We start from the raw sequence: 16,165 nt of genomic DNA on the forward strand, positions 1-16,165 counted from the left end.
ACAGAGGTCATCTTGATTTAGAGTCATAGTCATAGATTTGTATAGCATGGAAACAGACCCTTTGGTCCAACTCGTGCATGCTGGCCAGATAAACTAAATTAATATAGTCCCATTTATCAGCAATTGGCCCATATCCCTCTAAACTCTTCCTATCCATGTGCCCATCCAGATGCCCTTTAAATGTTGCTATTGTACCAGCCTCTGCCAATTCCTGTTGTTCCAATCACTAACTACCCTCTACATGAATGAAGTTGTCCCTTAGTCCCTTTTACATCTTTCTCCTCTCACTTTAAACCAATGCCTTCTAGTTTTGAACTCCCCCACGCCAGGGAAAGGTTTTTGTCTATTTACTCCATCCATGCTCCTCATGATTTTGTAAACTTCTGTAAGGTCACTCTTCAACCTCCAATGCTCCAGGGAAAATAACCCCATCTTATTCAGTCTCTCTCTATAGCTCAAACCCTCCAACTTTGGCAACACATTTGCAAATCTTTTCTGAACCCTTTCAAGTTTAATATTTAACAGATTAGAATGAGTTATAATGTGAATAAATAGTCAGGTTTCAAAACATGGGCAGGGAATTAATCAACCATATTCCTAATAAATGTCAGACTGGTTGGAGAAGGCAACCGATTAGTTCTTTTCTGCTCCTCTCCCATAGAAGCTCTATAGTGTGGAAATAGGTAATTTGGCCCATTAAGTCCACACTAACTCTCCAAAGAGCATTCCACTCAGATTCCCCCTCCTATCCTTGTAACCCTGAATTTCCCATGGCTAATCTGCCTAACATACACATCCCTGGACACCATGGTCAATTTAACATGGCCAATCCACCTAAGCTGCATATCACTGGACAGTGGGACAAAACTGGAGCACCCAGCGGAAATCCATACAGACATGGGGTGAATGTGCGAACTCCATACAGACAGTCACCCAAGGGTGAAATTAAACTTGGGCCCCTAGTGTTGTAAGGCAACAGTATTAACCACTGAGTCACCATGTCACCCATTCATTTTGGATCAATCTCAAAAACGGACTCAAGAAAGCTGAAATAGGAACAATGCCAAGACATTATATGGGCGATTCCTCAGAACATCCTGGAGGAGCAATAAGGGCTTTTCAAATAGATAACAAACAAAATCTATTTGCTATGGCACTCAATCACAAGAAATCACAGGCTTTAAATAGTTACTCCTAGAATAAAACAAAGACTGTGCATGCTGGAGATCTGAAACAAAAATAGAAATTGATAGAGAAACTCAGCAGGTCTGGCAGCATCTGTGAAGAGAAAACAGAGTTAATGGTTTAAGTCTGATTACCCTTACTCAGAAGTGAATTTCTTTCTTCACTAAGGGAAGAGAAAAATCTAATTTCCAGGATCAAGAAAGGAATGAGAGAATATTCAAATGATAGATAAGGTTATGAAAAGGCTAAATGATTTTATAAATCTGATCTGTTTTATAATGAAGTATTAAAAAAGATGGAACTGACTTTTGCTGAACAGAGTTTTGTTGTAAGTTGATGAATGGGTTTGTTGCCTTGATCACTGTGAGTGATGCATTGAACAACAATTAATGAAAAGGTGTAAAACTAGTGGTTGCTTTGATCCTGTCAGGTATTTTCAATTAAAATTATACACGTGGATCTGTGAATTGTGGATTGTCACTTACCTTGACCATGCCTTGTTTACCAACAGCTTGATTTCTTGCATTTCAAAATAAAAAGAGAATTTTTTATACTTTTAAACTTACTTTTTATTCAACATTTCTTTCCCTGATTTTCTGCATTTTGATACTAAAATAAAAACTAAGAAATTCCCAAGAAATCAACGTTAAAAAGAAAAATTAAGAGTTCATCATGAATGGAAATTCAATGCGAATTGAGACACCTCTAGATATTCTCGCCCAAGGTTGGGTACTTCGACCCTACTCTTGAATCTCATGTGCGTGATTTATTTTTAAAGTCACCCGATTCCTCCATTTTCATTTAACTGCTGCCCATCCTTCTACCATTTTGGGCCTATTTTCATCCAAATTCCTGTTTTGTTTTGGCTTTCTCATGCCATGCTCTATGCACAGTCAAGCTGGATTCAGTGACTCATTTTTGCTACTTACCCAAATCAGCATCCTTCTGGTGTAAACTAAAGCAGAGTTTGAGAAACGTATTGATGATGAGGTTATCACTATCAAACCTGATCCTAACCTGAAGTCATGTCTAAATATATTCCCAGCAGAAGTTTCCTGGTGATAATCAATAATAGGAATTTTGGATGAATTTATATTTTGTAACAATCTTATTACAAGTTTGACACCATCCAGGACAAAACAGCTCGCTGGCACTACATCCACCATCAGCACTCAGTAGTAGCAGTGTGTACTATGTATCAGATGCACTGTAGAAATTCACCGAAGATCCTCAGATAGCACTTGCAAAACCCATGACCACTTCCAACTAGGACATCGGCAGCAGATACATGGAAACACCATCACATTCAAGTTCCTCTCCAAGCCACTCACCACCTTGACTTGGAAATATACCTCTGTTCCTTCACTGTTTCTGGGTCAAAATCCTGGAATTCCCTCCTCAATGGCATTGTGAGTCAAACCAGAGCAGGAGGACTGCTATAGTTCAGTAAGGCAGTTCACCGCCACCTTCTCAAGGGTAACTAGGGATAGGCAAGAAATACAGGCCCAGCCAGCGACGCTGACATCCCACAAATGAATATATATTTTTTTAAAAATCAGTTGAGGAGGGGCCAAATGGTTCTCCTCTTCTTCCTCATGTTGCTAAACCATAACATTTTTTGAAGAAAAGAGAATATCGGCCCCTAGATCATAAAATCCCTGTTTGCAGGACTTGATTAGTCAAATTCGGCAGGTGTGGTTCAAGATTGTTGTCTTACAAATGTGAGAAATAGCAAATAGGGACCGCCTCAAGGAAATCTTTCCTCAATGACTTTCTTCATGAGTTGCACTTATCACTAATGACACTAAGGACACGTCTGTAAAATACAATATAAATCTGTCTCCCTATTTAGTCCAGAACCCTATCCCCATCCCCCTCTCTGATGAAGGGTCTAGGCCCGAAACATCAGCTTTTGTGCTCCTGAGATGCTGCTTGGCCTGCTGTGTTCATCCAGCTTCACACTTTGTTATAAATCTGAGCAGGTTTGTTTACAAGCATCTTGTCTCACGGTTCCTCTCCTTGGAGATTGAAGGCAGATTAAGCCTGAAACCATAATATTTATATCTCTTTCTCTTCCTACGAATAAATGTATCCAATATGGCAGTGATTTCTAGAATCATAATTAAGGCAATGAATGACGCAATCCTTCTTATCTCTCTGCAAGTATAACTTAGTTCATCCCATGCTGCTTTCCTTTAACAGTGCCACTGTAAATGTTTTCTCTTTTGAAGCTTATCCAATTCTATTCAAAAACCACTGTTGAATTTGCCTCCACTACAGTGCATTCTAAATTCTAACTAGTCCTATGTAAAATGGCTTTCCCATGTCACTGTCTTTTGCCAGCCACCTTATATTACCTTTTTCTGGTTCTCAACCGTTCTACCAATGTGAACACTTCATACCTGTCTATCATTATATCATAATAGTTTCTCATGATGTTCAACACATCCATCACATCCTGCCTCAATCTTCCCTATTCTGAGCAGGACTAATCCCAGCTTTTCCAATCTATTCATGTCACTGGAATATCCCATCTCTGGAACTATTTGCATAGTTTGTTTCCACACCCTTTCTAATGCTGTCAAGTCCTGCAGTACCCAGAATTAGACACAGCATACCAGGGGAGGCTCTCTAAAGCTTTCCTAAAGCTTCATTGTGATGGCGTATCTGAGAATTTCTTATCATTCCCTGGGTTGCAGATTGAGGGAATGAACCAAGAGATTGAAAACAAGAAAGGGTGATCGAGGGTGCAAGAAACCCTTCTTTAACAATTGACCTTGTTGCTTAGCTAATGTAGGCATTGCAGCTCTGAATGTCTAGATAGCCCTGTCTCCATAGCTGGTAAGTCCTCAAGTCAAGTAGACTGTGAAAAGGAATTCACTAACAGAAAACAGGGTAAGACAAATGAAACTAAGAATATATGTTCAATCCATCCATATACTCCATTCCCCCGACTCTGTCATCTTCTCTAGCCCTACAATCTTCCAAGACTACTGACTCCCTCCCAATCTGATCTATGCTTCACCATCAATGGCCACCATACCTTCAGTTGAACAGGCCATAAACACCGAGCTTCCCTTTCTGAACCTCTCTGCTTCTCCACCATTCTAATCTACTTTATGTTCCCTGTAATACTAACCTATGTAACCAAATTGTCCTAATTGTTCTTTCTTTGGCTCGGTGTCAATTTCTAAAGAGTCATTAGGATCCTGTTCAATGCATTGGGATATTTCAGTGTATTAAATGCATGTTGTTATGATTCCAACATCAAAATGGTTCTATAACAGCAGCTATTACTTTCACATAAATTGCAATCTGCGTTATTTGAACAGATATTATTCTGTTTGTTACAAAATCACAGAAACAGGTTTATACGCATTAATTGTCCTTTCTAGCATAATTCATTCGACTTACCCCTTTTCAGTACAAGGTGTTTACAGATATACAATTTGCGTATTACACTCTTACTCCTTTAACTAATATTGGTGCCTCTGTCTATTCAAATCAGTACAGATTTAGGTTCTGGGAGCAGTATTGGAAAATTAGAAAAACAAAGTGAATGAAAACAACAGGAACAAGAAAATGAGGTACTGTAAACTATTCACACATTTGAATTAGAATTTGGGTTACATCAGTAACAAGTTACTGTCCGTGAGAGGGATTTGTTAAGGCACTCCCTATTGCCACTGTTTATTGAACATTTTACAAAGTGTAAGAAACTGTTACACATGCCGTTTCTTCAATAGTACACAGTTCGCCTTCATGTTAAAATGCATGCATGTAATAACAGAAACATCTGTCTGAGGAAATAGTTCATGGCAGTTAATTTTAAGTCAGAAGTAGCCCTTGTATAAGTGTTTTGGTTTAATACTTAATATGCTGCAAGGGATTAATTGTAAAGTTACATAATCATCAAGAACTATTTGCATATATAGTAGACGATGCCCCATTTTAATGGGAAAATCGTGTCGGTGATTATTTAATAATGCTATATTTAAAAAGTCCAAAAGCTCTAAGAACTAGGGAATAATTTGCTTCCAGCTATTTGCATCTTATAGAAAATAGCTGTATCAGTGCTTTTGTCATTAGTAACACTTTATAGGAATAAAGTTTTCTCAACAATTACTACCCTATGTGTCCCTTTACTCAGTAAAAAGGCAGAGCCAAATGTACATATAGAAGATCTACAGGCTACAAAATGACTATATTTTGTCAAAATGGACTTGATAGTAAAATTGCATCTGTGACCGAGGTCAACTCGTGTAATACTGTAACTTAAAGGATTTGTCATTTTCTGCATAATTTATACAGTAACTTGCTTTATACGAGGATGCGTGGTTGACCCAACATTGAATTCTTACAAACGCACAGCGTTCGCGTATCCTGTGTAATCAAAATTTTCTTTAGTATTCCTAAGGACAAAACACAGCTCTTTGTAGCAATGTTCTTCACTTGTTAACTTTGTTTGTCAGGTTAGATGTTCCAACAGACGTGCCCTTTCTTTCAGTTCATTTCAATGAGGAGACGGCCCTGTTTAACAGATGTCCTTTCTAGAAAAAGCATCATCAGTGAAATAGAATCTGGGAGAAAGTTCATTTCCAGTAGTCCTGAAACTATTCAACTGCCCACAACTGCCTTTCCAATTGGAAATATGTTGGCAGATCCGTACTGTGTACTTTACATTGTGGGTACATTATAGGACTGGTTAGTAATCCAGTGTTGCTAAATGATGATCAAAGGAACAACATCTGTGACTGGCAAATGTCAATAACTGGTTACAAGCTCTTAACTGGTGCAAATGTCTAATATTTGCTCTTGCTTCATGGAAGATCATTGATAGTTGGTCAAATTAGTTACAAATCTGATGACGTACAAAACTATTACAATGTCTTCATTTGGTTAATGTTCACTTTGAGACAACAGATTATCGTTTAGAGACTTCAGAGGTGGCAAAATGCCCATAGTTAGCTAATGATTCAGAAATGGACAGAAATCCAGTTTAGCAACAGTTCTGGCACGCAGTAATATTCCATGAAGTTCCATGATCCCAAGAGTTCCAATATTGGGTATGGATTCACCTATGTTTGAAAGCAAAGAGAATTAAAGCTTAATGCTAGTAATAGCTGCCCAAGTGAGAGGGAACATGTGTGTTAGGATGACGGGGCACATTTGGATTGGGATAAATGCCCGCTGTAGGAGAGCTCCAATATGGTGAGGTTGCTCCAAAGAAGCTAGAAGACGTCACTGGCATAGAGGTGGGGTGGGGGGATACAAAGTTCATCTTCTGTGGATGTGCATGGTAAGCTGACATGTAGGAAAGATCTGAAGGATACTTATACATAGAAGACTCTGTTGGATGTGGTTGGAGAGCCTGTGCAATGCCATGGAAGTCAAATTTGTATGCATAACGCTTGCCATGAACCTTGGTCATGATGTTTTTGTCATAATAATAGCGCAGAGCTCTGCTCAGCTTGTCATAGTTCATGTTTGGCTTGCTTTTCCTCTCTCCCCAGCGCCGTGCCACTTCATCTGGGTCTGTCATTTTAAACTCGCCATTGGTTCCCTCCCATGTGATGCAGTTGGCGTTGGAACTGTCAGACAACAACTCTAGGAGGAACTGCCAAAGTTGTATTTGTCCACTTCCTGAAACAAAATAAGAGTTTTGGATAAGTCATTTGCAGCTCAGCGATTATATGCAAATAGCTAGCTTACATATTTCAACATTCAAAATATGGACATTGAATTCTGTGGTGCATGGAGAAATCAAAACTTTCCTGATGATTCTATAAGTTAATATACAACTCCTGGTTGAATTGAGCCTTACAGTTTACTACTTACAGTTGTTAACTACAAAAGTATGCTAGGGTAAAACTGCAGAGGGCAATGTGGGATCCTTATCACAATCCAAAGAAAGCCCACTTAGCTGATAGCAGGTATGGAGGGATTGACTTGAAGAGTCATAGAGCCATACAGCACAGAAATAAACCCTTCAGTCCAACTAGTCCAAGCTGAACAGAATCTCAAACTAAATTGGTCCCACCTGCTCGATCCTGGCCTATATCCCTCCAAATCTTTCCTATTCAAGTACTTATACAAATATATTTTAAATGTTGTAATTGTGTTCACGTCCACCAATTTCTCGGGATGTTCATTGCACATATGAATCTTATTTGCGGTACAAAATTTGCCTCTCGTCTTTTTTGAAGCTCTCTTCTCTCACCTTAACAATGTGTCCCATAGTTTTGAAATTCCCCATCCAAGGGAAAAGTAAATTACTAAAAGACATCCTGTTAAGACCCCTTATAATTTTATAAACCTCTATAAGGCCACCTGTCAACCTCCTACCTCCAGTGAAAAATGTCCAAGCCTAACCAGTCATTCTTTATAACTCAAATCTTTATAACCAGCAACATCCTGGTAAATCTTTTCTGAACACTCTCCAGCTTAATAATATCATTCCTACAACTGGGCAACCAGAACTGGAGACTATCCTTCAGAACTGGCCTCACTAATGTCCTGTACAACCTTTACATGACTTATTAACTCCTGTATATAAAGGGCTGAGCTGGGGAGGGGTTGAGTAAATCAGGCCTGTACTCATTGGAATCTCACTGGAATACAGAAAAGTGAGAGGTGATCTTATTGAAACTTACAAGGTTCTTGGGGGTTCTTGACGGGCTAAATGCAGAAAGGTTGTTTCCCTTGTGGGAGAGTCTATGATTACAGGGCTTTATCTCAGAATAAGGGGTCACACATTCAAAACAAAGATGAAAAGGTATTTCTTCTCTCAGAGGGGAGTAAATCTGTGGAATTCTTTACAGGAGAATGCTATTGACGCTGGATCATTCAAGTATATTCAAGGCTGAGACAGACAGTTTTCGAATTAGTAAGGGGATTGAGGGTTATGGAGAAAAGGAAGGAAAGTGAAATCAAGGATTTGGGGGACAGCTATGATCTCATCGAATAGTGGAGAAGACTTGATGGGCTGAATGGCCTACTTCTGTTTCTGTATATTATGGTCTTCTCTTCCACTTCCCAATCCATTATTCCAAGTTTTCTGCTGTGTCAAAACATAACCTCTTTACAACAACATTCTGGGTGCCAACACATTAAAGACCTGGATTCAACTGCCAATGATTTGATGCATTGACTGGAAGAAGTAATTGTTGCTATGACATTGAGGTCTGCAGAGGGATTGGATTCACAAAGTTGTGACAACACAGGAGGTCATTTGACCTCATGTCTGCACCAGCCCAGAAAGGTTGGTCTCAGCAGAGTCAAATCCATCAATGATTGCATCAGTCAAGAGCTGTGTCTGAAGAACATTAGCTCTGATGTCAATCTTGTTCAGCTGCTGACATGGCTGGAATGAATTCTGTGGAAATTGAAAAGGTGGACATACTCCGTTCAATTACCAGCAACATTCAGTTCCACCCCAAGAGCACACAAAATACAATCGGGAGATCATAGCACTAACAATAGCATCTTCTAGAAATCTCTCTTTTAGGCAGATTCTGAGAGTAAGCTTCCAAAAAAAAATCAAAAGACCAACTGCCATGTGACCATGTAACAATTAAAAATGGCAAGGCAATTTGCATTATCAGGAAAATTGTCTGGAATGGTGGAGGTACTGATCTGTCTGGTATGTGAAGTCATAGAAAGAGGTTTTCATGTCCCTTGTGCAATTTTACAATTAGCTAATGAATGAAAAAAAATTTGAATTCATTCACATACTGTGTACCCTGTCAGAAATGCCACAGTAATTTTTGCAATTTGTGGCATGTAATGGCAAATGAAAAGGAAAATCTGTTTCTACACGGCAATAAACCGAAGCAGGCTGTGTTATACTAAAATGATGCACCACATTGTGATAAACTGAAATATTCTAGATTAATGCACAATAATCAACTGCATCAAAACTAAATATGAACACAGAGTAAAAAAGGGCACCACATTAAGAGATCATTTCACACTGCAATAAACTGCAGCTTGGTAAAATGCTGTACCACTCAAAACTACCGCACCACACTGAAGAAACTGAAACAGATTAATATATTGTAGCAAACTGGAAAAACTGAACAGTAAAGTTCTGCCTCAGTTTCTATTAAACTGGGCACTATAATAAAACACAGCACCAAACGACAATAAACAGTGTCATATAAAAATACTTTACACATTGAAGGAAAGTATAACAAATAAAACACCATGCCATTCTGTGACAAACTGAGCCAAACTGTAGTACTATACTACATAAAGTGAAACCTGGAAATTACTGTGATAAACTGCAATACTTAAACTAAGATGCTGGAATAAACTAAATCACAATCTAATTTTTGACACACTGTGCTAAACTGATCTGCAAAATAAATTGTATTATATTATGATAAAATTAATCATAATAGTGTGTCTGCAGTAATAAAATGAACCACTCTAAAATAATGCACCACACTGTCATAAAATTAGGAACTTCACTATAAATGGGATAACTAGCCAAATGGTATCCATGCAATTTTTGACAGCTCAATGGGATGTGGCTCTTTAGATTGGAAGATGATTAGTGTTGTCAACTTTTTTTTAAGAAAGAGATAAAATATGTTTACTTAAATATAGGCCCATTAATTAGATGTCAGTAATAGGGAAGATACTTAATGGAATCAGTCAGGAGGCAAAATCTGACTGCTTAAACTGAGAATGACATTATGCAGGGTGGCATGGTGGTTCAGTGGTTAGCACTGTAGCCTCAGCGCCTTGGGCCACTGTCTGTGTGGAGTTTGCACATTCTCCCCATGTCTACGTGGGTTTCTTCCTACAGTCCAAAGATGTGCAGGCTAGGTAGACTGGCCATGCTAAATTGCCCATAGTTGTCAGGAGTGCGCGAGTTATAGGGGGATGAGTCTGTGTGGGATGCTGCAAGGGGCAGTGTGGACTTGTTGGGCTGAAGGGAGAACTGTGGAGAATCTAATCAATGCCTTCATGACTACAATAAAAGGGAGTTTCTGCCACATATCCTTGACTATAGCTTTTGGTGTGGTTTGGAATAAGAGTGAAGTTTTTGATATTTGAGGATATCAACTGTAATCTAGGTCTCACCTTTTTCTTTTAGTCTGACATCCATCCCAGCCATTTTCACTCACACCTAGCTTGGGGTCTTACTGTGATCCTGAGCCTTGGGGAGCTGTGCTAGTGTTGGCAGCCAACGCTTTCCTTGGCCTGCTCCAATGAAAAACAGCTGGGCCATAGTTCTCATTGGGTGGGACATCTTACACTTGGGCCGTCGATCAAAGGGAAGCTCAGACAGTGGCCGATTAAACATCTTAAAGCTGTGAGCAAACCAACCACCGCATCCACAACTCAAGCTACAAATCTACTTGAGAACTTTAGAAACATCTTAACCATTGAACTGATGATGACTTTCCATCCGTTCTCCAGTCAGTGGGTGAGGCCCCTGTTGGCTCACCAAAATCTCAGCTGTTCTGTCCAGTTTTGAGTCTTCATATGACAGTCAAACTTAGGAAAGAATGTCAAGGGGGTTCACAAAATGGGTCAGAATATCAGTTTGAAGAATTTTTCTGTGAAAATGGAACCTGGATTGGAACTGTCTACGTGAAAGATGAGTTATTTGAAAGAGGTCCATTGCTAGTCCATTGTGTTTAGGTATTGTGGTTTCTGGTACAAAATTTCTCATACGTACTTGTAGAGTCAGTTATGGGCATCATTAATCATTACTTGTACAATTCTGTGACTATTCTGTTCAGGTATTTTGTGTGCCTGTGGGTTGTTGAGTGGATGTTTGTACTTCACACTGGGGCAATACCTGGTTCCTGAGGTATTCGTGGAGAAAGTAAAGTTGTTTGTGGATAGAGCTCAATTGGTTGGCATAGGTTTTCCACTGTCGGGCAATTTTTAGCGTGCTGCGCTCAATAGTTTTTTTATGTTTTGGAAAAGGTTTATAGCTCAGGTAGTGGGTGAATTTGTTGACTTGCTCACCGTTCGTTTTCATTCAGACATTTCAGTCACCATGCTAGGTAACATCTTCACTGAGACCTCAGGTGAAGTGATGTTGTTTTACTCCACCTGAAATTTATACTGTCTGGTCCGTTATGGTAGGTGGTGTCATTTCCAGTTTTGTTCTGAATGGGTTTGTATATGGGGTCTAAATCAGTGTGTTTGTTGATTGCATTATGGGTTGAGAACCATGCCTCTGGGCTACTATAGTTACATTGTCCCAGTTAAACTGAAGGCCTGCATTGTCTGAATGTGCCAATATTAAGAAAAGTTACAGGACAACATACCAAAATAACCCAAGCAAAACATAGACATGCACATGAATTCCTAGAGTCATGGTCCTCCACCCATAATGCAATCAACAAACATATAGAATTGGACCCCATATCCAAACCCATAGAGAACAAAACTGGAAATGACAATACTCACCATAACGGACCAGACAGTATAAATTCCAAGCAGAGTAGAACAACATCACTTCATCAGAAACCTCACTGATGATGTTACCTAGTGTAGTGACTGAAACATCTGAGCAAAAACAAGCCTGCTAGGCAAGCAAATCAACGACCTCACCCACAACCCGAGCTACAAATCTTCGCTAAAACCTAAAACCCCGGCCATTTTTATCCTGTCTGTCATTGTGTGTATGTCTCTGCATTAGATTAAAATACCACAACTGACACTGTTAAATTGATTCACTGTAAAATACAGTAGCACTTCATAAGACTGAATCATACTATCTCAGCGTCATGCAATACGTTAAATTGCTGCACAATAAATTACTGGACCACAATGCGGTCAAAAAAATCCACACAAAACTTTTGGATTATATGGTAATAAAAAAAGCTGTGGAAAATACACTAGCCCACACTGTTATAAACTTAAAGAAAAACTGTTCCATACTGTTATAAACTGGTCTGCATTTGAACATTGTATCAAGCTGAACTACAATAACATGTGTTTTGTAAGACATAGAACTGCAATAAAATACTGTACAATATTGTAGTAAACTGAGTCACAATAAAATATGCAGACACACGGTAATAAACCAATTCACGAAATATTGCATCAGATAGCAATAAATTCAATAAATTCAACTTTGCTAAAAGAAATTACAAAACAAAATATTGTTTCAACTGTAATGAGCTGAATGATACTAAAGTTGCACTCAACCACACTGTAATGAAATGAACCACATTAATACACAGTACCATACTATAACATATCCAGAATGAGATGTTGCATCAAACCATAAAAAGTAAACAATGTAGTGTCTCACTTTAATTAACTGAATCACTCTGAAATAGTTAACTGCAATGCATCAAAAATAAATCATATTACATCACTGTGCCACAATATAATCAATTTATTGTGCTAATAAATATTGATTGTTTCAATAAGTTTTAATAATTTTAACACCATAAAACACTGCACCATGCTGTGATGAACTGAACAATAAAATAACTGCAATACAATGAAGCACTTCACGACAGCAGCACACTGTAAAAATTGAACCATAAAAAGTACAGCAACACATTGTAATAATAAATGACTGTATCACACAGCAGTAAACAGCACAATAAAGTACTGTACCACATTTTAATGAACTGAGCCATGGTTACAAAATACTCTAACAAGCTGTAACAAGCCATTCACAATAAAATATTTTACCACAGCGTAATAAATCGAACCACAACAAAATAAACTAAACATTGCTCTACCCAGTAATAAATTAAATGACAGTAATTATTCAACCTCGATGTAATAAACATAAATCATGTTAAAATTCTGTAATGATCTGTAACAGCTCAAATCAGAATGAAATAATTTACCGTGTTTACAAACCAAATGGAGCACAGTGCATTAAACTGAACCAGATTAAAAACTGTACGATATTGTGATAAGGTGACCCACAAAAAGCTGCTGTACCACTTTATAACAAAAGAATAGCAATAGTATATTGTACCAGCTTGTAATAAAATTAAATATAATAAAATACCATACTACATTACAATAAACTAAACTACAATAGCACACTGCACAACATAGAAATAAACGGAATAATACTGAACAATATTGCAATACACTGAACTATTATACAACACTAGCACACTGTTAGAGATTGAACCACAATAACATACTGTAATGAACTACACCACAATGAAATACTGTATCACACACACTACAATCAATAGATCATAAAATATTGCACCACAATGTAATAAACTCAAACACTATTTAAAATGCCACTGCTGTGTGTTAATAGTCAATTACCATGTCATAAACTGAATGATAGTTTTTTAAAAGTGCACCACAAAATACTGAACCCACAAAGATTAATGGAATTATAAAACACTGCAACACTATCTAACAAATTGAACCACAAAATAATACAAACTACAACAAACTAAATCACAACAGTATACTGAACTCCAAACTACCTAAAACAGTATAATTAAGTACAGTACTACATTCACAAAAACTAGATCACAATAATGTCTGACACTGGAAAAATAACAGGCTGTACCCTTGACAGGATACAGTACCACACTTTGATAAACTGAATATGGTATCATATCAAACTTAAATAAACTAAACCACACAAAGGCACTGAAACAAACCATCCTCCACTAAGTTACTGTAACACATTGTAAGCAACTGCACCATAACAGATTGTGTACAACACTGAATTATCAGAACCATACTAAAATATTGCAGTACAGTGCAACAAACTGAAACACTATAGGGCATTGTGTCACTCTGCAGTAAACTACAGCACAAAAAAAATAGTGTAGCACATTGTTTTAGTAAAATACTGCTCCATACTGTTACAATCAGCACAATGAAGTATTTTAGCACACTAACAAACTAGCACACAATAAGATATCGCATCATATTTTACTGAACCACAATAAAATTTTGTATTACTTAGTAATAAGTGGAGTCACAATAACAAACTGAACCTCAGTAAAACATTGTAGTATTCTATGAAGACACATACAGAATGTAATAAGTTCCAATCTGTAATAAATCCAGGGATGGAATAGAACAGTGGCCTACAGTAAGATATTGTATAATACTGTAATAAACTGAAGAATGAACCACAGCACCACACTGTAACTGAGATAAGAGGGGTGGGAGAGAGGGTAGCAATGTCATGAGAATAATCACATAGAGGCCAATGATAATAATCCTGGAATTCTGACTCAAATCCTACCACAGAAGCAGGTGATATTTAAATTCAATTAGTAATTCCGAGATAAAAAGATAATCTCAGCAATGGTGATGATGGCAGCTAATATAATCGTTGTAATAATTTGTCTTGCTCATTAATGCCTTAGTTTCCGTCAAGAAGAGAAATCTGCCATCCCGACATGGTCTGGCCTATATTTGACTCCAGGCCCACTTCAAAGTTGGTGACTCATAGCTGCCCTGAGAAATGGCCATTCAGTCCAAAGGCAGGCTGGGTTGGGCAACAAATGCTGACCTTGCCAGAAAGGATTCCATGAAAAGATAAATAAAACCTTAATAAACCACGGTGAAGAAAACAACACCAGTTTGTAATGAATGGGTTCTGTATAAGTCTGTGATAAACTTATCCACAATCAACTATTGTAGCTATTTGTAATAGACTGGGGCACAATAAAATACAGTCACAGTGACAACATATGCAGTGTTAAAGTACCCTATCAGTCTTTTTTTTTTATTCATTAGTTAGATACCAGGATGCTGTCTGGACTGGAGGGCTTGTCTTACAAGGAGAGGTTGACTGAGCTTGGACTTTTTTCTCTGGAGAGAAGGAGGAAGAGTGGTGACCTGATCGAGGTGTACAAGGTAATGAGAGGCATGGATAGAGTCGATGGCCAGAGACTTTTCCCCAGGGCAGGATTGACTGCCACGAGAGGTCATAGTTTTAAGGTGTTAGGAGGAGGGTATAGAGGAGATGTCAGAGGGAGGTTCTTCACCCAGAGAGTTGAGCGCGCATGGAATACTTTACCAATGGTAGTCGTGGTAGTGGAGTCATTAGTGACATTTAAGTGACTGCTGGACAGCAGTGAATTGAGGGGAATGTAGGTTAGGTTATTTTAGTTTTGGATTAGGATTATTCCACGGCACAACATCATGGGCCGAAGGGCCTGTACTGTACTGTACTTTTCTATGTTCTATGTTCTAGATGTCGGCATCATCGGTTGGGACACCATTTAGTGCCTCTTCCTTAGTGCCCTTGAACAAAGATGTTTACTAGGCCATCACCGAAGGTAGCTAAGAGTCAGCTATTTGCTGTCGATTGGGAGACACATGTCAGCTAAGCCAGGCAAGGATGAAAGATTCCCTCTCCAAATGGACACTGGTGAATCAGATGGGTTTTCACAACAATGGTGACATGGTCACCATTGGGTTCATTTTTAAAGTCCAGATTTTTTAAAAAATTGACTTCAAATTTCATCTACAAAGGCAGAGTGCAAACTCACATCCCCAGTATATTAGGGCTGTGGATTTCTGACATTACCACTGTGTCACAATCTTCCTTACTTTACACTTAAAAATAAATGCCATACATTTAGAGATCAGTATTTTCTTTTGGCAAATCCATGTTACTAGCACATCTGGCATGATTTTTTTTCAGTTGATTGGACATGGACATTATTGGCCAGACTGATATTAATTAGCATCCCTTCAGAATGTGCCATTGAGCTGCCAGTGATGGAGGAATTCCAGAATTTTCAACCAGTGACAGTAAAGGAATGACAATAGTTTCAAGTTGATAATCTATGGCTTAAACGAGAAATTACAACTAACAGCCTTCCCCAGTCATCTGTGTTTCTGGGTGATAGAAGGTGAAAGGTGCTGTCAAAAGACTATTGGCAAGTTTCTGCAATGCACTTTCCAATAGAAGACAGTGCACTGCGGTCGAGTGAGTGAATATCTTAGGTGTTGGTTAGAATACTTGTCAAGCACAGTGCTTTGCAGTGAG

At 38.3% G+C, this 16,165-nt stretch overlaps 1 protein-coding gene across 10 annotated transcripts in view; it reads right to left on the reverse strand.

Annotated features, from left to right (window-relative positions):
* Positions 1 to 4,567: 4,567 nt before the first annotated feature.
* fli1 (Fli-1 proto-oncogene, ETS transcription factor) overlaps positions 4,568 to 16,165 on the reverse strand; it is a 70,339-nt gene continuing 58,741 nt past the window's right edge. For all 10 annotated transcript variants that reach the window (XM_048562303.2, XM_048562302.2, XM_048562304.2 and 7 more), the window contains one exon: positions 4,568 to 6,828. In XM_048562303.2, coding sequence (XP_048418260.1) covers positions 6,299 to 6,828 — 530 coding nt within the window. In that variant the 3' untranslated portion in view covers positions 4,568 to 6,298. The remainder of the gene's footprint in view (positions 6,829 to 16,165) is intronic.

This window comes from Stegostoma tigrinum, chromosome 32, assembly GCF_030684315.1.
Source record: "Stegostoma tigrinum isolate sSteTig4 chromosome 32, sSteTig4.hap1, whole genome shotgun sequence".
Taxonomy (NCBI): domain Eukaryota; kingdom Metazoa; phylum Chordata; class Chondrichthyes; order Orectolobiformes; family Stegostomatidae; genus Stegostoma; species Stegostoma tigrinum.